Source organism: Pogoniulus pusillus, chromosome 12, assembly GCF_015220805.1.
Source record: "Pogoniulus pusillus isolate bPogPus1 chromosome 12, bPogPus1.pri, whole genome shotgun sequence".
Lineage (NCBI taxonomy): Eukaryota > Metazoa > Chordata > Aves > Piciformes > Lybiidae > Pogoniulus > Pogoniulus pusillus.
In genome coordinates this window covers 28,036,123-28,058,584 of record NC_087275.1, presented here as the reverse complement: position 1 = coordinate 28,058,584, position 22,462 = coordinate 28,036,123, and the positions used below count along the sequence as shown (strand labels likewise).

The 22,462-nt window shown below is 44.7% G+C and overlaps 1 protein-coding gene across 1 annotated transcript in view; it reads left to right on the top strand.

The window, feature by feature from the left end:
• Positions 1 to 22,462, top strand: part of IL1RAPL1 (interleukin 1 receptor accessory protein like 1) — a 679,666-nt gene that overhangs the window by 624,908 nt on the left and 32,296 nt on the right. Inside the window, exons 7-8 of the mRNA XM_064151980.1 lie at positions 17,158 to 17,290; positions 19,655 to 19,800. Coding sequence (XP_064008050.1) covers positions 17,158 to 17,290; positions 19,655 to 19,800 — 279 coding nt within the window. The remainder of the gene's footprint in view (positions 1 to 17,157; positions 17,291 to 19,654; positions 19,801 to 22,462) is intronic.

Genomic DNA, 22,462 nt, shown 5'->3' with positions numbered 1-22,462 from the left:
TCATTAACAGCAGCAACCCCCAAGACTGTTGTCTGTTTTCAGGAACAGTGTCAAAGATTTTTCTTACTGTATCTTTAAGGTGTAGAAGCCTCATGTTCTCTGTCAATTCAGCAGAAGAAATAATTCATACTTAAACTAAATTATTACCCATACTACTTCAAGACCTGCACTCAGCACTGGTGAGACCACACTTCGTGTACTGTGTCCGGTTTTGGTCACCACAGTATAGGAGGGACATTGAGGTGCTGGTGTAGAGAAGGGCAACGAGGCTGGTGAGAGGTCTGCAAACATGACCTATGAGGAGCAGCTGAGGGAGCTGAGGTTGTTTAGTCTGGAGAAGAGGAGGCTGAGAGGGGACCTTATTGCCCTCTACAACTACCTAAAAGGAGGTTGTAGTGAGGCTGGAGCTGGTCTCTTCTCCCAAATTACTAATAATAGGACAAGAGGAAATGGCCTCAAGTTGCAGCAGGGGAGGTTTAGGTTGGATGTTGGGAGGAAGTTCTTTACTGAGCTAGTGGTCAGGCACTGGAACAGGCTGCCCAGGGAGGTGGTGGAGTCGCCCTCCCTGGAGGTGTTTAAAAGCAGAGTGGATGTGGTGCTTGAGGCTATGGTCTGGTGATTAAGGATTCTGGGATGAAGGTTGGACTGGCTGATCCTAGTGGTCCTTTCCAAGCAAAGGGATCCATAGTGATTAGGTGTTGTGCTGAGGGATTTGGTTTAGTCAAGGACTTGTCAGTGTGAAACCAATGATTGGACTCGAGGAGCTTGAAGGTCTTTTCCAATCTAAGAGATTCTGTGAGTCTGTGATTCTGTGAAGAAGATATGGCTTGAATCCAAGCTATGGAGATTATTGGCCAAGTTGGCTAAGGAACCATTAAAGCAACTGTGTTCTCAGGAAGCTGAGAAGAGAATGAGAATAAGCATTTACTTCATAAGGCCAAATATTCCCTCCAATATCCTCCCAAGGATAATATATTTCAGTAAGGGGGATACATTCCAGAGAATTGTAAAGCATTTTAACGAATAAAAACTAATTTCACAGTATTTAAGCTAAAAGCATTTGTCTTGGGTTCTGTCCAAATCTCTCACATCATTATGCAACTTTCTCAATGGTCTTTTGGCTAAACTCCAGTAAGAACATCTCTTTAATATCTAGCAAGTATTTTAGAGGTATCAAAACCATATCCTGCACTAAGGATGTGGACTCAATGGTCTGAAAGGTCTCTGCTGCAGCCACATTTCCATGAGTACCATTAACAGTATTAACATTAAATATTCATCCCTTGTACCAGAAATAAAATCTTTTCTTGCATAGTATGGGTTGGGTTTGTTTGGGTTTGTTTTTCTTTCCTTACAATTAGTCACTTTATTCTGATAAGATTGAACCTTTCATCACAACCCCCAAAGTAGCTGCTCTGATATTCTTCTTCCCAGTTCACTGTATTGTGTGGTCATCACAAATGCATTTAGAACTGAAAAAAGAACTCAATTTAAGAGAGATGTTGAGGTGCTTGAACCTTCTGCAGAGAAGAACACCAAGGCTGGTGAGGGCTGGAGCATAGCCCATTGAGGAGCAGCTGAGGGAGCTGGGGGTGTTCGGCCTGGAGAAGACAAGCCTCAGGGCTACCTGAAAGGAGGCTGTAGCCAGGTGGGGGTTGGTCTCTTCTCACAGGCAACCAGTGACAGAACAAGGGGACACAGTCTCAAACTGCACTAGGGCAGGTTTAGTCTGGATGTTAGGAAGAAGTTCTTCACAGCAAGAGTGATTGGCATTGGAATGGGCTGCCCAGAGATGCGGTGGAGTCAGCATGCCTGAAGGTGTTTAAAAGGAGGCTGGACGAGGCACTTAGTGCCATGGTTTAGTTAATTAGAAGGGTTAGGTGATAGGTTGGATCTCAGAGGTCTTTTCCAACCTGGTTAATTCTGTGATTCTGTGACAGGCAGCATTTGACAGAGCTGTGCTTGGTATTGTGAGCCAGAAAACAGAAGCAGCACATCAGTAACTGTTGTAAGCAGTGAAAACTGCTCAGTGACCCATGCATGAAAGATTGGCTAATCCTCTTTTTGGTCCACATAAACACCCAAATCCCACTTGCCTACCCATAATAAAAGACTACAAGAAGATACACCTTTGGTGTGGAAGCAGGAGTATGGGCTGTCCTAATACATTTATCTCACAGCAATAGGAGCCTTAAATGGCTTTCTGTTTCATTACACTACTACAGCTGTTGAGTTGGGCAGTGGTAATGATGAGGGTTATTTTGCCTGCCATCAACAGATGGCATATTGCTGTACAAAATGCTGTGGTGCTGTGAAGACAGTGGGTGAAATCCCAGACTAGGATGGGAGTTTTGCTCTCAGCCTGGCAATGCTTCAGCAAGTGGTTTCTTATCATGCTAACCATCACGCTGCCGCATTGAAAACATGAAGCCATCAATTTGAAGCAGGGAGGGTTTTGTGCTATTTAACATCACTACAGAACACTTAAGGAGTCATTATGAAGGCAGTACAGAATTACAACACACTGTTCTTTAGAGATTGAATGAATCATCTTGGGAAAGGAGACAGGCTGAACTCTGTGTAGCTTGGAATTCCAAGTTTTCATGCTGCATTACATAAATAGGACAAAAAAAATCAAGATATGGGGCACACATTGGCTATTTAGTATAGAAGTGAGAATCATTTATATTAGGGGTGGTTAGGACAAATTATTCTAACTTTGTGAGGGATGTTTCCATTTGTTCACATCTCCAACTTCTAGTAAATATCATCTCTAGCCGACAAAAGCTTAGACTATACTGACAAGGTTCAAATTCATCCCCTATTATAAGTAATAAACCTTTCCTCCACAGGAAATACAGACTATATTCAAAGATCAAATAGAAAGTGCTACTAATAACTACAAACTACAATGCAGAGCAGTGCAGAAGTGTATGAAACACACATAGAATAGAGTAGAATAGAATAGAATAGACCAGGTTGGAAGAGACCTCCAAGTTCATCCAGTCCAACCTAGCACACAGCCCTATCCAGTCAACCAGACCATGGCACTAAGTGCCTCATCCAGGCTTTCCTTGAACACCTCCAGGGATAGCAACTCCACCACCTCCCTGGGCAGCCCATTCCAATGGCAAATCACTCTTGCATCAAAGCCAAATATTCTCCAAACCTCCCTCCAAGCAGACCAAAACTAAACCCCAAAACCTCTTTCCTTCTCCCACCTGGGGTTCACCATAGACCTCAGTGCTCTTTCTTTCCTCCTCCCCTCTTTAGTCATACCAAACCCTAACCCTAACCCTAACCTCCCCTAGGTTTCTAGGCCTAAACTGACCCCTCTTTAGTCATACCAAACAGGCTTGTGATACGTTATCAGGCAGGAGAGCATATCTCCCCAGGAGGAGAAGGAAGGAAGAGGGAGAATTGGCTTAGTTGTCAGCCTAAATGAAGTCAGACAAAAGAATTACAGGAATCAAATAACCTCAGGATTGCAATTTCCTACCTACTCCTGGCTGCTCTGGACCTCTTGGAGGTCTATACACCATAGTCCTTAAAGACTTAAGTCTTCATCTAGGACAGAGAAATAGATTAAGACGTAGAGAATGAAGAAATGAAGGTAGCAACATTTACTGGCTTCTACTAGAGGAAGGATCCACTACAGTTCTCAACAGGTTTGTAGAGAAGAAGCAGTAGTGACAGATATACAGTATGGCAGGCGTCCTACAGTCATATCATAAACATGATTCATAATGATTAACTCTGGCATAGAAGCAGTACAAGTGATCTAATGCACCATAAGTACATTGGGTTTACAAGCTATAGGAGTTTAGGACTGCTTTCAGGACTTTACCTGTTCTAGCTGCATATTGTATCTGGGACTACTCACACATTCAGCTGACACTGGGGAGCCTTTGCTGTGGAATCTCATTGACTTACTGCACTTGCAGCTTAATTAAACAAAACTGAAGATGGGAGAACAAAGTTTTTGAAGCCCTGATGGCAAATAAATTAGAATAGAAAGTGTCAGGAAGAGCTGGAACTGCAACTATTTGTAAAGGGCAGGAATTTCTGGTGGAAGATAGTCTCACCCAGAACAAATGGACTATACAGCATTTTGGCAAATCAACCATCTGTTTAACAGACCCTCTTCTTCTTCCCCAGAATTGGATTCAAATTCTGTCTCCAAGTTATATGTGTAAAGAGGGTTTGGAAGCTTACCTTGGTCCTTTGGGTTAGGGTTAGGGCAGGCACCAGCATTGAAAAGCCATCATGCAGCCTAGGATGACTGGAAGCCACAACTCGGTAGAGGCAGAGACCTGAGCGAGCAGTGGGGCTGATGCTCAGGGTGATACCCTTCATGTCTGCAGAGAGCTGCACTGCCAGAGACAGCAGCCTGATGTCTCCCTCCTTGCACAGTTTGTATCATCAATATTGCATCATTACTATTTGTTTCTGTTCCTGTGATCAGCAGCTGTTTTATGTTACATTTCCATTGTCAGACAAACTCTGCTTTGATCTTGCATTGGGACCTGCAAAAACTGATTAACAAATCCACCAACATCGCTGCAGACAGCATTCCTGGGACTTGAGTGGACTAAAGTGAAATCCTCCTTCACTTTTTTTCTGCTTTTAAGAGATGTCACAGCTCCCATGTCTCTCAGAGCACTTAAAAAAATTAAAACAAAAATCAGAGTATTGGTGGGCATGCATCAGGTGGAGAGTAGGTTGTATAAATTGATCAGGGAATCCACATTATGCTAGTAAAGAGGATTTATTTCCTGCTTGCTGACCTCAGGTGTTTGGCTTCAGATACAGGAGCTCTAAATCTCTCAGAAGTTTTGCTGGCAGGATCCTGTACAGTACAATATAGAAATTGCAACTGAAGGAGGATGGCAGTGGCCTAGAGAAATGGTCCACATGGCAGCAGTGTGAAAACATTTAAGGCTTACTGCTGTCCAGACTTCCCAGTACTAAAAATTGTCTCCTCTTGACAAAAATGGGCAAGAGAGCAAAATAAGCTGGTGACATTGTTTTGGAGCAGTCACGTTTTATGATGTCCAGCACTGTGTGTACTTTAAACATAGATGAGAACATCAAGCACTGGTTCATGCTATTTTACCTTCAGCCTGGCCAGACCATTTTCTTGTTAGAAAATAGCCAGCTCTTGTGCAGGTGTTATTTAAGAGCACAAGAACCATTTTCTGCCTTTTACCTGTGTGGTACAAGAATAGCTACTGTCTGTGGAGGGAGTGGAGAGCACAGCTCCTCACCTATCCCAAAACCAGAGTGCAAAAAGCCAAGTTTCTGGGACTGGAAACAGTATTTTGTTCAGCTTGAGGATCTGGAGGAAAAGGATGTTGTGGAGGAAAAGGAGTGTGCAGCCAAAATCCTGCCTTCAGCCAGACTCATCTGTTTTTTTCCTGTGGGAATTCTGGTTATAACATAGATCTACTCCGCTCACATAGCTGCAGGTCAGAAAGCAGAATACAGCATCAAAAATTCAAGCTTGCCCCCATTTCTCTAGTTACTTTCTTTAGCATCAGGTAGCATACATGCAGTGCTAGCTGGGCTCTTTTTATGCCCCTGCTGGCCTTTCTGCATCTGGCCTCGCTGCTGTCTGTCAATGTGCAACTACACAGAAGTATTTACTGGAAAAGCCTATTTGCTTTCTGTGTGGGAAGGAAACTGGTCAATAGGGGTGGCTGTGCATGTGCATGTTCCAAGTGTGCAATGCATTTTTCACAGGCAAACAACCCAGCTTCTTGATTTGCATCTTTGTGAATGGGAGGGCTTTGTTTCCATGGGATTTGCTTCAGGGATTTCCTTGGGGAATTGAGGACTAACATATGCAAGAGAAGTAAAAAGATGACACAGTGTAGTGAGTGGTATAAAAAAGGATGTGCTAGGACTTTTAAATGATATAAACATGTGCTTGTCCATACGATGCTTAAGTAAATGACAGACATCAGCTATTTCTGTGGCTGTGCTATACATTAGCTTTTTTGCTTTCCTCAGCAATATATATATATAAATATATATATATGTGAAGTCCAGGTGATCCTACTCTGGCAGCAAAAGCAGCAGCAGCCAAAACAGTGGCAGAGGAAGATAGCAGCAGGCACAGCTGAGGCAGCAGAAGCTGCAAGGGGAAGGTCCAGGCTGTGCTTCCAGACATAAAACTCTTGATGCTCCAGTGAAATTACATTAACTTATCCATTGTTGCCATGATATGGTCTATCCCTGGAATGTTCACCTCTCCACTCAGAGCTTCCACTTCTAAGTTCCTCTGTTCTGAATACTTTTATGTCTGAGCTGGAAATCTAGCTCAAATGGCCACACTTACAAAGAGGCTCTTGAAGAGTTACTCACAAAATATAACCCCTGGAATCTCTGGGGCTAACTACAGTTTCCAGACAGTACCCAAACACTTGCAGGGAGTTCTGTTGATGTCTTAATAGCTCTTAAGGCTCCTAGATCTTTCGGGACTCTAACAGGGTTCTGGGAGAGAGGCAGACAATCTCTGACCTGATCCTGGTTCCTCTTGGACTCTAGACTTGGCACGGAGGTTTGCAGAGGTGCAGGCAGGATGGCTTGCAGATGTGTGGACAGGCACAATGTTGGTTCACTTCTCACCGAGTCTCAACACTGGGGTGATCTCAACACCGTCTACAACTACATGAAGGGTAGGTGTAGCCAGGTAGGGGTGGGTCTCTTTTCTCAGGCTACCAGCAACAGAACAAGGAAACACAGTCTCAAGTTGTGCCAGGAGACATATAGGCTGGATGTTAGGAGGAACTTGTTGCCAGAGAGAGTGATTGACATTGGAATGGGCTGCCCAGGGAGGTGGTGGGGTCTCTGTTCTTGGAGGTGTTGACGAAAAGACTGGATGAGGCAATTATTTCCATGTTCTAGTTGATTGGCTAGGGCTGGACTGGGTGATCTTCATTGGATAGGTTGGACTGGATGGGTAGGTTGGATAGGTTGGACTGGATGGGTAGGTTGGATAGGTTGGACTGGATGATCTTGGAGGTTTCTTCCAACCTGGTTGATTCTGTGATTCTATGATTTCAGCTTTCCACAATAGACTCAAAGGCATCTGCAGAACTCCAGGAGGTTATTTTTCTTACTGCAAGAAAGAAAAGTAACTTACTGTCCAGAGACACACATACTGAATTTTATTTATTTATTTTTTCTCAACATGACCTCCTGGAAACATAAAAAGATAAATTGGAAGACCCTTTCTGCTTTTCTAGGAGGAGATAAAGCCACAAGCAGCTGTCCTGAGAGTCAAATTCTGCTATTCAAGATGTGCACAGGTTTAAGTCTCCCAAGCTACAATTCTGTAAGACTCAAAAGACATGTGAAGTTTGACATTTAGAAATATTTTGTTATCTAGGATATTTTCTTGTGGCTTATCTAAAAATAGATAAGCTTTTAAACCAGAAATTATTATTTTATTTCTTTTTTCATTTTTTATTTTACAGAGAGGGCACAGGGAAAAAAAAAGAGGTATTTGAGAAATGTTTGTCTGAAAAGAAAACAAAAACAAAACAAGGCAAAAAATGTGAGCTTCTAGAGTGAAAGTTAAGCTTGTAAAACACAGTATCACAGTATCATCAGGGTTGGAAGAGACCTCACAGATCATCAAGTCCAACCCTTTACCACAGAGCTCAAGGCCAGACCATGGCACCAAGTGCCACATCCAATCCTGCCTTGAACAGCCCCAGGGACGGCGACTCCACCACCTCCCCGGGCAGCCCATTCCAGTGCCCATGACTCTCTCAGTGAAGAACTTTCTCCTCACCTCCAGCCTAAATTTCCCCTGGTGCAGCCTGAGGCTGTGTCCTCTCATTCTGGTGTTGGCCACCTGAGAGAAGAGAGCAACCTCCTCCTGGCCACAACCACCCCTCAGGTAGTTGTTGACAGCAATAAGGTCACCCCTGAGCCTCCTCTTCTCCAGGCTTAAACAATCCCAGCTCCCTCAGCCTCTCCACATAGGGCTGTGCTCAAGGCAGTTGCAGACACTTTCCTTTTCTTTACCCACCTTGGTTTTATGCTTGTGACAGTTCTTCTCTCCCATACCAACTTGACTTCTGAAGAGGAAAGAATGAAAGCACACTTTCTGAACAACTAATTTGTCAGGCTGACATTACCATCTATCAAGAGGGGAGTGCTGCTGTTAGGAAAATGAAGATTGTTGGTTCAGGGGTTTTGTTACCTCTTGTGAAATGAGGGTGAGGTTAACCATACACATACCTGAGAGATGTTCTGGGCATTTCAAGACCAAAGCCCCCATACATCACTTCTTGTTTTCATGAGCTACTGTGATGGTTTTTGTCTTCACCGACTCCCTCTGGCTGTCCTGCTCCTCATATATATTCAACATATATTAGAGTTGATGGCAGTAGCATACACAAACCTGCACTAAATGTCCTGCCACTGAACCACAGTTCAGCAGCTGGAAGCCTTTTAAGGCAAGGGGCTCTTCATGTGGCAGTGGATGACTGAGAGGACAAATGAGTTTAGCCCTGTGATGAAAAAAGAATCCATTCAAAGCAGAAAGCATTTGGCTTTCATCTCCTTCACAGGAGAACATGAAGCAGTTCACCAAATGCTTTTAATATTCTTAGGCTAATCTTGGGTTTTATGGATGTTACAGACTCAACATATATCAGGGTTGATGGCAGGGAGCATGTAAGCAGCAGCATACAGAAACCTGAACTGAATGTCCTGCCACTGAATCAGAGTTCATCAGCTGGAAGCCTTTTAGGTTAAGGGGTTTTTCATGTGGTAGTGGATGACTATAAGAGGACAAATATAGTAGGCTTGAGCCAGCAGCGTGCCCAGGAGGGCAGGAGAGCCAATGGCATCCTGGCCTGGATCGGGAACAGTGTGGCCAGTAGGACAAGGGAGGTTATTTTTCCTCTGTACTCAGCACTGGTCAGGCCACACCTTGAGTCCTGTGTCCAGTTCTGGGCCCCTCAATTCAAGAGAGATGTTGAGATACTGGAATGCAATAAGGTGTCCCCTGAGCCTTCTCTTCTCCAGGCTGAACAACTCCAGCTCCTTCAGCCTCTCCTCATAGGGCTGTGCTTCAGGCCCCTCACCAGCCTTGATGCCCTTCTCTGGACACATTCAAGCACCTCAACATCTTTCTTAAACTAAGATGCCCAGAATTGGACACAGTACTCAAGTTGTGTCCTAACCAGTGCTGAGTAAAAGGGCAGAATGACTTCCCTGGTCCTGCTGGCTACATTATTCCTGATATAGGCCTGGATGCTGTTGGCCTTCTTGGCCTGCTTGGCACACTGCGGGGTCATGTTCAGTAGCCTGTTGCCCAGCACCCCTAGATCCCTCTCTGCCTGACTGCTGTCCAGCCACTCTGTCCCCAGCCTGTAGTGCTGCATGGGATTGTTATGGCCAAAGTGCAGAACCCAGCACTTGGACTTGTTAAAACTCATGGCATTAGACCATGCCCACCTATCCAACCTGTCCAGGTCCCTCTCACCCTGGACACATGCTCCCAACTTAGCATCATCTGCAAACTTACTGATGCTGGACTCAATCCCCTCATCCAGATCACCAATGAAGCTATTAAACAGGCCTGGGCCCAGCACTGATCCCTGGGCACCAGTGACTCCTGCAAGGGGTAACTGAAACTGCTCCTGCGTGATGACATTTTGCCAACCACAAGTCGTTCACTCCTTGCTAATTACAACTAGCAGGTTCTTAGCAGCTGATGTTTTTAATTTGATCTTACACCTTGATTATATTTTTAATTAATTTTGTTTATTCTAAGGTTTCTAGGTTAGACAGTGCCCTCTCCTGGACATGTCTCCCATAGCAGTAGTTTATAACCTGCCCCAACTGTTGCCGATTAGAGAAAGTGGACATGACAAAGAGGCTGTTGCTCTGCTGAAGGGATTTGCTGATTTTGAGCAAGCCTGCTTTGCTGCTCTCCCTCCTTGCATTCCACTGTAGTTGAAAGCATACTATGCAACAAAAATTGTTCTGAGTTTAGTCAGCAAAGAGCTTCTAATTAATTTATCTTGAACTCATTTGGCTGGAGTTAACAATGCAACTTTATCACAGCGAGCAGCAGGAACACGTAGTGATGCCTATTTCAGTGCCAGTTGTGACCAAAAATTAGCTCAGTGCAGTAAGACCAAGTTCATCTTCACAAGTGAGGGTGATGGGAAAATATGCAAATGAAGCTCCCTTTTAGGTGCTCTCTAACATGTTTTCATTAGACTATTTCACAGTCAGAAATTGATAATCATACCCAGAAGCCAAAACTATATTTTTCCTCTAGTGAAGGTGTTTTGCTGTGGATTTGTTTTCTGAGGGTATTGGGTGAGGTGCATTGTGCTAGTTTGAGCCCAGCTAGAATATTTTGGTGAGAGGGATTAGATTACAGGCTGTGAAAATGAAACAATGGTGATGTCTACTTCACTCATAGGCTTGCTGAATCTGGTTAGACCACACCTTGAGTACTGTGTTCAGTTCTGGGCCCCCCAGTTTAGGAGGGACATTGAGATGCTTGAGCGTGTCCAGAGAAGGGCGACGAGGCTGGGGAGAGGCCTTGAGCACAGCCCTACGAGGAGAGGCTGAGGGAGCTGGGATTGGTTAGCCTGGAGAAGAGGAGGCTCAGGGCAGACCTTATTGCTGTCTACAACTACCTGAGGGGTGGTTGTGGCCAGGAGGAGGTTGCTCTCTTCTCTCAGGTGGCCAGCACCAGAACAAGAGAACACAGCCTCAAGCTACGCCAGGGGAGATTTAGGCTGGAGGTGAGGAGAAAGTTCTTCACTGAGAGAGTCATTGGACACTGGAATGGGCTGCCCGGGGAGGTGGTGGAGTCGCCGTCCCTGGAGGTGTTCAAGGCAAGGTTGGATGTGGCACTTGGTGCCATGGTCTAGCCTTGAGCTCTGTGGTAAAGGGTTGGACTTGATGATCTGTGAGGTCTCTTCCAACCCTGATGATACTGTGAAATACTGTGAAATATAAAAACAAGAACACAAACATAAATAACACAGTTTGCTCACTGGCTTTGGGCTGCACTTCTGCCTCTCTAACCTGTCATCTGTGTGACTAATACTTCTGCTTCCTAAGCCCTCCAGCCAATCCTCCAAACTCACCTTGGATGTAAGGCAAAGTCTGGGGTAAGGTAGAGAGGTGGGGAGAAGGTGGAAGGGTGGTTGAGAGCCCCTCCTGGGGACTCTGGTTTCTGGGAGGGCTGTTGTGCTTCTGTATTACCTTTTTAACTTGTCTACTTCTATCTATAGCTGTAGAGATTGTAAATATCTGCTTGAGTATTATTCTAAGCTGTAAGTATAAAGCTTCATTCAACTTCCAACTTGGCTGAGTTTAGTCTGGGTGCTTTTCACAAGTGTTGGGGGGTGAGTAATAGCCAAACCATCACATGTGTTAATGACAACCCTGGCACTATCAGTTTCACTCAATAACTCTTATCTCATGCCTTTCAATTTTTGCAGCATTTGTTCCAAAAAAAATGCAGCTTACCCAGAATGTAACTTCAGACAGAGCATTCTCAAGATTTACAACACCTCACAGCAAAGAGGATAGAGAGGTGGATTTCCCTAGTAGTTAAAATGTGCATATTCCTTCGAAGATAGACTATAAAACTGTGATAATCCACTCTTTAGAGGAACACTTAAATTAATGACATCCAAACCATTGCATACTCATCCACCCAACCTTTGCAGTTTTCAAATCACTTCCATAGAATCACAGAATCACAGAATCAACCAGGTTGGAAGAGACCTCCAAAGTTATCCAGTCCAACCTAGCACCCAGCCCTATCCAGTCAACTAGACCATGGCACTAAGTGCCTCATCCAGACTCTTCTTGAAGACCTCCAGGGACGGTGCCTCCACCACCTCCCTGGGCAGCAGTTTTTGTCAGCACAGAAAACACAGAGAGAAAGAGTTTAGTCATGTTAACTGTGAGTGACTTCTACTAATTGGCCAATAGGTCGCTCAAACATGGAGTAAAGCTGCTTTTGTACTTATTTACTTACATTTTGCCTGCAGACCTCTTAAAAACAGGCTGCCCATGCAGTGTGGCTGCTCTGCCATGTTAAGCATCTTCTGACTGCTCACTTCAAAGGTGCATTTCTAGAGAAAAAATGCATCCCATCCTCTAACATACGCTCACTCACACAAGGGCAGCCCTGGAGCAGAGATCAAGATTCATCTCCAAAATACTCTGCCCACTCACAATAGAATCATAGAATCAAGCAGGTTGGAAGAGACCTCCAAGATCATCCAGTCCAACCTATCCCCCAGCCCTGTCCAGTCAACTAAACCATGGCACTAAGTGCCTCAGCCAGGCTTTTTTTCAACACCTCCTCTTTTAGCACAGAGGATATTTTGTCAGCCACTGCATTGCCTTCTTCAGCAGATAAATTAAGCAATGTGCTTTAGCCAGCATTATATGTTCAAATACCTATCTTCATTGTGCTGTTTGTTCTGGGTGTAATCAGCTTTGATGACAGATATTGCTATCATCTGTTATGCTTGTAATTAATTAATCACCACTTAATTCGTTTCCTATTGTAACACATCAGATGTGTTGCCACCATGGGATGCCATTTTCTATTGGCTGGCTACTGGAGTCTCCTCCCACCCCAGGTGTGGCCACTTTGCCCTCCCTGCCCACTCCCCTTTATATTCTGCCCCAGGAAAGCTGGAAGCTCCAAGTTAGGCCCATTGTGGGCCGAGGGATCCTCCGCCTGGCATCCCTGGTGAGTGCCCATGGTGTGCACCGGGTGAATTGGTGGAGGATTTCAAAGGCCGGGGGGCCTGGTGGCCCCCCGGCTAGCTAGGGTTAGGCTCAATAACCATTGCAACAACATCCACAGGTGCTGGGTGTGTGTCTTTGCTGGAGCTGGTTTCTTTTGTAGGTATTTTGGAAGTTTGAGACTCTTGCCTCAGGCTCTGAGATGACTGCAAAAGCTGTGGTGGAGAAGAAGAGCTCTTCAGGCAGAGTGAGAAGCCAGCCCTAGCCAGTCAACTAGACCATGGCACTAAGAGCCCCATCCAGGCTTTTCTTGAAGACCTCCAGGGACAGTGCCTCCAGCACTAGTAGCTGCTGGGGTATTTTCAAAATCATTTTCAATAGAGAAGAGGCTGCTTTTATGCCTGTTTGTCAGAGTTTGAGGGCTCCCAGGTTCCCCTAAGAAAACTACAGAGCCCAAGACCTGTCAAAGAGGACAGATCTGGGCATACTACCTTTCAGTCAGCCTTTGACCATTTCTTAATGGCCTGCAGCTTCGAGCATCTCTGCTGAATGGCACAGAGCTAGAAATGAGTAGATTCAGACTAGATATTAAACACAAGTTCTTCACCATAACGGGGGTGAGACTCTGGAATGGATTGCCCAAGGAGGTGGTCAAGGCTTTGTCCCTGGAGGTGTTTAAGGCCAGGCTGAATGAGGTTCTAGACAGCCTGATCTAGTGTGAGGTGTCCCTACCCATGGCAGAGGGGTTGGAACTAGATGATACTGATGGTCCCTTCCAGCCCTGACTGATTCTATGCCTCTATGTTGTGTTGCTCCATGGCAAAGGATATAACACAGTGTCCATTATGCAGACCTCTGGTCTATGATTCTATGACATAAGCTGTACTCCCCTCTTCTGCTCAGTTATGAGCTCTGGAGTGAAAGACCTCCTCTTTAATGGTCATATGTGGCCATTAGTTGGTCACTGAATCTTTCTTAATGACCTGCTAATGAACTTCCCTCTGGTTTACTGTGGAGATTGCTCAAGATAGGCAGTATAGGTAACTTATAGCTGAGCACTCAGCAGGCTGGTGGCCTTTGCTCAGAGTCTAATTAACACATTGATACTGAGGCACTGCATTCTTCCCAATTTACTTCCCAGGTGTTAATATTTCATGTTGAACAGAAACTTCAGGTCCTGGATTTAAAAGTATGCTTATATATTTTATTTAGGGGGCAAATTCCTTTAAGAATTCCACGAGAAAAGAAGTCTTAGTTGTACCCCTTTTTTTCCTGACAGTTTCTGCCCTTTCACAAAAGATGTTTATTTTTAAGAAATAAAACTGTGCACATTAATATTCACCTGTAAAAGGTTCAGAGGCCTACACAGTACAAAAAATCAGCTCTCAGTGGGTGCCTGTTAGCTGCAGGAGCCCAGAGAGCTTTGATGGTTCAGCACCTGTGGTGCTTAATCTCTATCAATCATGGTTAAGTTGGACAGAAGCTACAGCCCCTCCAGCTGTGCTCTTGCCAGTTCTTAAAAACTAAAAAAGTTTCAACTGGGCTTTGGCTTGGTGGGAAAGCTCCAGAAAAATCTCAAAGAAGTGGCCTTGATGCATTAGGGAGCACTCTTTTCTCTAAGAGTGGTAGATAATGCCATAGGGGTTATCCAATTATCACAGGAGCCTGCTTTTGATCTAGTTGTGTAGGTATCTTCTCCTATACCAGCAGTGATCAGAGCCCACCAAAGCTATGCTTCCCAGGCATTTCACAGCTCTGTGCACATACAGTTTGGATGATTCTGGCCAAGATAGTCTTAATCCTTTAAGATTTTGTATTTTCATTTTTCTGTATGTGTGTATCATAATTAAGATGGAAAACCAAAAATAGAGCAACTCAGAAAAGTGAGCTTGTATCTGCTGTGCACCTGCTGCAAGAAATTGGGTTTACATTTGTTAAGATGTGCTAGGCACAACCAAGGAGTTTGTCAAGTTCCTTTACAGGCTTTCATGCCATGGAGAGGTGTGCTGCTGGACCTTGTATTAATGAAGATAGATGGACTGTTTTGGGATGTAAATGTTGGGGGTAGCCTTAGCTATAGTGACCACAACATGTAGAGTTTAGAGTCCTGCACCTGGGGAGGAATAACACTATGTACTGGCACAAGTTAGGGATTTACCCTCTGGAGAGTAGCTCCACATAGAAGGACCTTGGAGTTCTGGCTCATAATCAGTTACTCATTGAGGTGCAGTGTACCCTGGTGGCCAAGAAGGCCAATAGTATACTTGGGTGCATTGAGAAGAATGTGTCCAGCAGGATGAGGAATGAGGAATGTTCTTCTCACCCTCTACTCAGCCCTAGTTAGACCACATTTGGAACACTGTGTACAGTTTTGGGCTTCCCAGTTCAAGAGAAACAGGGAACTGAACTGCTGGAGTGAGTTCAAAGGAGGGGTACCAAGATGATGAAGGGACTGGAGCAATTGTCTTACAAGGAAAGACTGAGAGACCTGGGCTGTTTAGTCAGGAGAAGTGAAGGCCAAGAGGGGACTTTATTAATGTCTACTCATATCTGAAGAGTGGCTGTCAAGAGGATGGAGCCAGTCTCTTTTCAGTGATACTCCATGATAGGATGTGGGGCAATGGACATAAACCTGGTCACAGGAGATTCCCCCAGGTAAAAAATGAGTAAAAACATTTTTACTGTGAGGTTGATGGAGCACTGGAACAGACTGCCCAGAGAGGTTGTGGAGTTTCCATCCCCAGAGATCTTCAAAACCTGCCTGGATGCATTCTTGTGTGACCTACCGTAAGCGGTCCTGCTTTAGCAGAGATGTTGTACTTCATAATCTCTGCAGGTCTATGATTATATGCACCTGACACCTAAGTGGTGTCCTAATGCTCATCTCATTCCCTGTAAATGGCTAAAAAATTGCAAAGTGCTTCCAAAACTCACTTCCTGAGCTCTGTAGAGATTGAGGAGGTGAGTTTCTGTGGAGATGTAATACAGAAACACAACAGCCCTCCCAGAAACCAGTCCCTAGGAAGGGCTTTCAACCACCCTTCCACCTCCTTTCCACACTCTACCTTATCCCAGACTTTGCCTTACATTCAAGGTGAGTTTGGAGAACTGGTCTGGGGGTTAGGAAGCAGAAAGATTAGTTAGCAAGCTAGAGAGAGAAGGGAGGCAGCCAGAGCCAGAGAGCAACTCTGTTATCTGTGTTTGTATTCTTGTTCCTATGCATCTCAGCAAGCCTATGAGTGCAGTAGACATGGCTATTGTTTCATTTTCACAGCCTATATTCTAATCCCTGTCATTAAATTATCCCATCTAGGCTCAAACTAGCACACACCCTACAGGTATCTACCAGCCTCTTTGAAGAGAGCCTTGCAAAGCTGAACTAGCAGAGATGTGACTGCGTATCTCTTCTACCTAATCTTTATATTTCTTTACAGGAGAAAAAAGCAACATGGAAATCTTTGGTAAAGTTAGCCTTTTTTTGGGGGGGAGAAAAACAAAACAACAAATACCCAAACCAGAACAAACAAAAGCTCAAAGCAAAATAACAACAAAAAAAAAAAGGAATCAAACCAAAATAAACCAAACTAAACAAACAAAAAAAGAAACCAAAGCAAAGAAACGAAAAAAGAAACCTGAAAAAAAAAACCCCAAGCAACCCACTCACCACTCCCCCCCTCAAAAAAAGTCTTTCATTCCCTTGCCTAACATAGAAGTCCTGGTGAAAGAACACTAAACTGAATCCATGAAGATGATGAGAGCTGGAGCAGCTCTGCTCTGAGGTCAGGCTATGAGAGTTGGGGCTCGTCAGCCTGGGGAAGAGAAGGCTCTGAGGAGACCTTGTGGTAGCCTTCCAGTATCAGAAGGAGGCCTACAGGAGGGTTGAGGGGACACTGTTTACAAGGTCTTGTAATGACAGGACAAAGAGTAATGGGTTTAAACTGGCAGAGGGAAGATTTAAACTGGATGTTAGGAAGAAGTTCTTTACAGTGAGGGTGGTGAGACACTGGCACAGGTTGCCCAGGGATGTTGTGGCTCCTCCCTCCCTGGAGGTGTTCAAGGCCAGGTTGGATGAGACCTTGAACAACCTGTTCTAGTGGGAGGTGTCCCTGCCTATGGAGGGGGGTTGGAACTGGATGATCTTTGAGGTCTCTTCCAACCTAAACCATTCTATGACTCCATATAATTTCATTTTTATCCAATTTCTTGTCAGAAAATATAGTGAACACTAAGAGCAAGACAGATCGACACTTTGGGCTGTTTTCAACAGGAACTGGAAATTGAGGCTCTCTTTGGGTTTATTTCTTTTTTTTCAATCAACAGAAGGAGCTGATTCAAAACTGAAACATTTTTTATTATTCAAATTTTGGAGTAACATCTTTTCCTCTACATTCTTTGTAACAGGTGGTTCAGCTAATCTAACCTGCCGAGCCTTCTTCGGCTATAGCGGAGATGTCAGTCCTTTAATCTACTGGATGAAAGGGGAGAAGTTTATTGAAGATCTGGATGACAGTCGAGTTTGGGAAAGTGACATCAGGTAAAAGAACAACGAGAAAAAAGGTTTATTGGGGTTTTGGTTTTTTTCCTTTAGTCAATCTCATTTTTCAGCAGCAAAAGTGACACTTGTTACCACAGACTGACTCATAGAATCAAGCAGGTTGGAAGAGACCTCCAAGGTCATCCACTCCAACCTAGCACCCAGCCCTATCCAGTCAACCAGACCATGGCACTAAGTCCCTCAGCCAGGCTTTTCTTGACGACCCCCAGGGACGGTGCCTCCATCACCTCCCTGGGCAGCCCATTCCAATGGGAAATCACTCTCTCTGTGAAGAACTTCTTCCTAACATCCAACCTAGACCTACCCTGGCACAACTTGAGACTGTGTCCCCTTGTTCTATTGCTGATTACCTGGGAGAAGAGACCAACCCCCACCTGGCTACAATGCCCCTTCAGGTAGTTGTAGACAGTAATAAGATCACCCCTGAGCCTCCTCTTCTCCAGGCTAAACAGGCCCAGCTCCCTCAGGAACACTTCAGGCTAGATCCTTGCATTTACAGCAGCCATTCTTTACCTTTTCTGTCTACAACTACCTGAAGGGAGGCTGTAGCCAGGTGGGGGTTGATCTCTTCTCCCAGACAACCAGCAACAGAACAAGGGGACAGTCTCAAGTTGTGCCAGGCTGGATGTTAGGAGGAAGTTTTTGACAGAGAGAGTGATTGGCATTGGAATGGGCTGCCCAGGGAGGTGGTGGAGTTGCTGTCCCTGGAGGTGCTCAAGAAAAGCCTGGCTGAGGCACTTTGTGCCAAGGTCTAGTTGATTGGCTAGGACTAGATGATCTTGGAGGTCTCTTCCAACCTGGTTGATTCCATGATTCTATGAAATAAGACAGTGGATGATAGAAAGGCTGTGGAAGTTGTTTACCCAGACTTCGGTAAACCTTTGATGCCATTACCCATAGCATCCTCGTGGAGAAACTGTCTGCCCTAGGCCTGGAGAAGTGTATACTCTGCTGGGTCATACACTGCCTGAGTGGCAGTGAATGGAGTTAAATCCACTCCTGTCACAAGTGGGGTACGCCAGAGCTCAGTGCTGGGGCCACTCCTGTTTAATGTCATTACCAATGATCTCAGTGAAGTTGAGAGCGCCTTCAGTAAGTTTGCAGATGGCACCAAGTACAAGGGAGTGTTGATCTGCTGGAGAGTAGGAAGAGCCTTCAGGGGGATCTGGACAGGCTCAATTGATGTGATGAGGTCAATCATATGGGCTTCCACAAAGCCAAGTGGTGAGTCCTGCACTTGAGTCACAACAACCCCATGCAAAACTAGACGCTTGGGGCTAAGTGGCCAAAAAGCTGCTCAGCAGAAAGGGACCTGGGGGTATTGATTGACAGCCAGCTAAACATGAGCCAGCAGTATGCCCAGGTGGTCAAGAAAGCAAATGACATCCTGGACTGCATCAGGAGTAGTGTGGTCGACAGGAGCAGAGAAGTGATTTTGCCCGGGATTGGATCACTATCTCTGGATGTGTTTCAAAGCCATGCAGATATGGTGTAGTAGTGGGCCTGGTTCAATTAAATATTGGTGAGACTTGATGATTTTAAAGGTTTTTCCCAGCCACAGTGGTTCTGTGATTCTGTTTGTTGTTTGCTTTGCTGGATTTCTGAAAGCACTGATGAGCATGCTAAGAGGTTGACAGGTGGAGACTTGTGCAAGAGGCCTTTTATTTACCATCTGTATGAACTATTGGTATTTGCTACACCAATCCTTTCAGGGGAGTGGTGGAGTCACCATCCCTGGAGGTGTTCAAGAGAAGACTGGATGAGGCACACAGTGCCATAGTCTAGTTGACTGGATAGAGCAGGGGGATAGGTTGGACTGGATGATGTTGGAGGTCTCTTCCAGGCTGATTGATTCTATGATTAATTTATATTACACAGCCAAATTTTAGAACACGGTCAAGAAATCATTATTCACATCCTGGCATGATCACACTGTTTCTGAATGACACACTGAAAAGCCTCAGAAAGTGCACTAAATACTGTGTTAGGCCCAGACTTAGCCCCCAAAAGAACTGGTTTTGCTTTTCTCTGTTCTAACTATTTAAGATTCACATACTCCAGATGAGGATCTCCATCCAGAGCATGCAATAATATATTCTCAGCATGCACATCATCCTGCTTAAAGGAGACCATTAACTGAAGCTCTCATTAACATTTACAAAGCAAACTTCCTCATTAGAAGGGTGGAAGAAAAGGGCATGATATAATTTAATTAAGATTTCATCAAGCCATAGGCAAATTTGAAGGCAGGGAGTTGTGAGTTGCAAATAGCATTGTCATGTCACGGTTATCTAAGGTTCCACCTTGAATAGCATCAATGGGTACTTTATTTTTTCTTCTCAGGGTTCTCAAGGAACATCTCGGGGAACAGGAGGTTTCCATCTCATTGATTCTTGACTCTGTGGAAGAGGCAGACCTCGGGAATTACTCTTGCTACGTTGAGAATGGAAACGGACGCCGACATGCCAGTATTCTCCTACATAAAAGGGGTAAATATGCAGCTTTCCTCCATGAAATGAGACCTTACAGAGTGCTTAGTTTGTAAAGATTCTTTCTAATTGAAGCATAGATTTTGGCTTTCTGTGATATTAAGAGGCAATGATATTTCCCCCCCCCCCCATCCCACCCCAGGCATTTGTAGCATTTCCTAAATAAAACAGAGAAGTTGTTGCTGACTCTGGCTGAAAATATGGTAGCACCTTTTAATTATAGCTCTATAAAGGATTCATTTAATAATTCATGAGCTTTAATAAAGGCTCAGCAGAGGAAAAAAAAATAATAGGGAGACACAGGTAATAAAACTGCAATAATTTTCTGTAGGAAGTAAAATTGAATATTAGAAAAGCCAACAAAAGGCAGAAAAAAAGGCACTTGTAGCAGAAATGTCATCCCAAAACTCATGCAATGGGAAACTAACTCAGGATATTTTCCTTCTATCACGTTTGTTTAATACCAACATTTCTGAAGTATGACAGAGACTTCTAAGGATCTCTCTGTTTTCACTGACATCTCACATCCCTTAACTCCAGCCTTCCTAATGGCCACAGCCATCTCCCATGGAGGTAATTATGGAGTGGTGGAAAATCTCTTACAAAGCAGGTTCCCAGATCCACTTTGTTCACTTTACCTCCCAGAGTGTTCTCCGTTTGCCTGGGCTTGATGCTCCCCACCCTCATGCAGCATCCTGCTGGTTTAAGAGAGCAAAGAATAATCAGGAGCAGTGTTTGTACTTCACTGTCATTACTGTGCTTTTTAAAGACTATTTGTAAAGGTGAGCAAACCAACTTCTTACTGTGGTGCTAAGCTACTTAAAGCATCTCAATTTATATCAAAGCTGTGATCTTTTCCCTAGTTTTAGCCTAGTAGCATGCAAAGTCTGTCTAAGTTTAAAAGGAAGCCATAAATCAAGATAGTGTGACTCATTTATTCCAGTGTGGTTTTGTGTACCTCCAGTGAGTGGAATAGAATGAATTTGTAGCCATTCTTCTGAAGAAATGTGAATAACCAAGTGTTCTGCTTAGCCTGGCATCTGCCAGATTATTTTTTTAGAACTCCTGAGATGGGAAATTAACTGAAGCTCAACCATTTCCCTCCTAGTAGACATATACTCCTAATTCAGAGATGCTTGGGCCCAGAGCCAGAGCTTAGCCCAGCAAACACTGAAGTCCGTTAGCCTGTCTTTAATAAAGAAATACTGAAAAGAAAGCATTTTTAAGGCTGAAGTTAAAACAAATACATTCTATGGTATGACACCAAGCTGGGAGGCTTGGCTGATACAACTGAAGGCTGTGCAGCCATCCAGCGAGACCTGGACAGACTGAGAGCTGGGCACAGAGGAACCAAAGGAAGTTCAACAAGTGCAGAGTCCTGCACCTGGGTGGGAATAATACACTGCACCAGTCCAGGCTGGGAGGTGATCTGCTGGAGAGCAGACCTGTGGAGTCAGACCTGGAAGTCCCAGTGGATAACAAGTTCCCCATGGCACAGCAATGTGCCCTTGTGGTCAAGAGGGCCAATGGGATCTTGGGGTGTATTAGGAGAAGTGTGTCCAGCAGATCAAGAGAGGTTCTCCTTCCCCTTTACTCTGCCCTGGTGAGACCTCATCTTGAGTATTGCCTTCAGTTTTGGGCTCCCCAGTTTAAGAGGGGCAGGAATCTGCTGGAGAGAGTCCAGTGGAGGGCTAGGAGGATGATTAGCGGACTGGAGGGCATGGCTTATGAGGAGAGGCTGAGGGACCTGGGGCTGCTTCATCTAGAGAAGACTGAGAGGGGATTTAATAAATGTTTATAAGTATCTGAAGGCTGGCCAGGAGTGGGGGGACAGGCTCTGCTCACTTGCTCCCTGTGGTAGGACAAGGAGCAGCGGGTGTAAGTTGCAGCACAAGAGGTTCCACCTCAACACAAGGGGGAACTTCTTTACTGTAAGGGTCACAGAGCACTGGAACAGGCTGCCCAGAGAGGTTGTGGAGTCTCCTTCCCTGAAGACTTTCAAGGCCTGTCTGGATACGTCCCTCTGTGATCTGAGCTAGATTGTACGGTCCTGCTTTGGCAGGGGGTTGGACTCAATGATCTCCTTGGGTCCCCTCCAACCCTTAGTATCCTGTGAGCCTATGAACTGAAGTGTATTGACTGATGTGTACTTGTAGCGAGTCCTTGTTTGCCCTTCCATACAAGCAGTAGCTCCAAGGCTGGCAACACATACCTTCTGTTCTGCATGGACCAGCTTCAGTGTGCATGCATCAATGTTGCAAGGGTCCACTTCCCTTGCTTCCTTTCTCAGAGAAATTGATATATCAAACCCACCACAGTGCATGGTCTCATGACAACATGCTTAAAAGGAAGTAATCTCAGCATCTAATTAACTTGACAAACAGTGAAAAGCTAAAGATAACAAAAATTCTCTCATACCTGTTGTTTATTTTTCCCTCTACAAGTACCAGTGATCTGAAATGGTGATTTTGGAACAAAATCTGTTGTACCCTCAAACAAACCCCTGTTACCTGATGCAAGCCTTTTACATCCATTGCATGTTGACAACTGTTTCAGTGAAATGATAAATTAGCCATGACAGATAAAAATTTGAGCTAGTCTCTCAGGTCTCCCAGGAAGAGGAGCTTTGCACTGCTTGCTTAGTCTCCTTGTATATCACCAT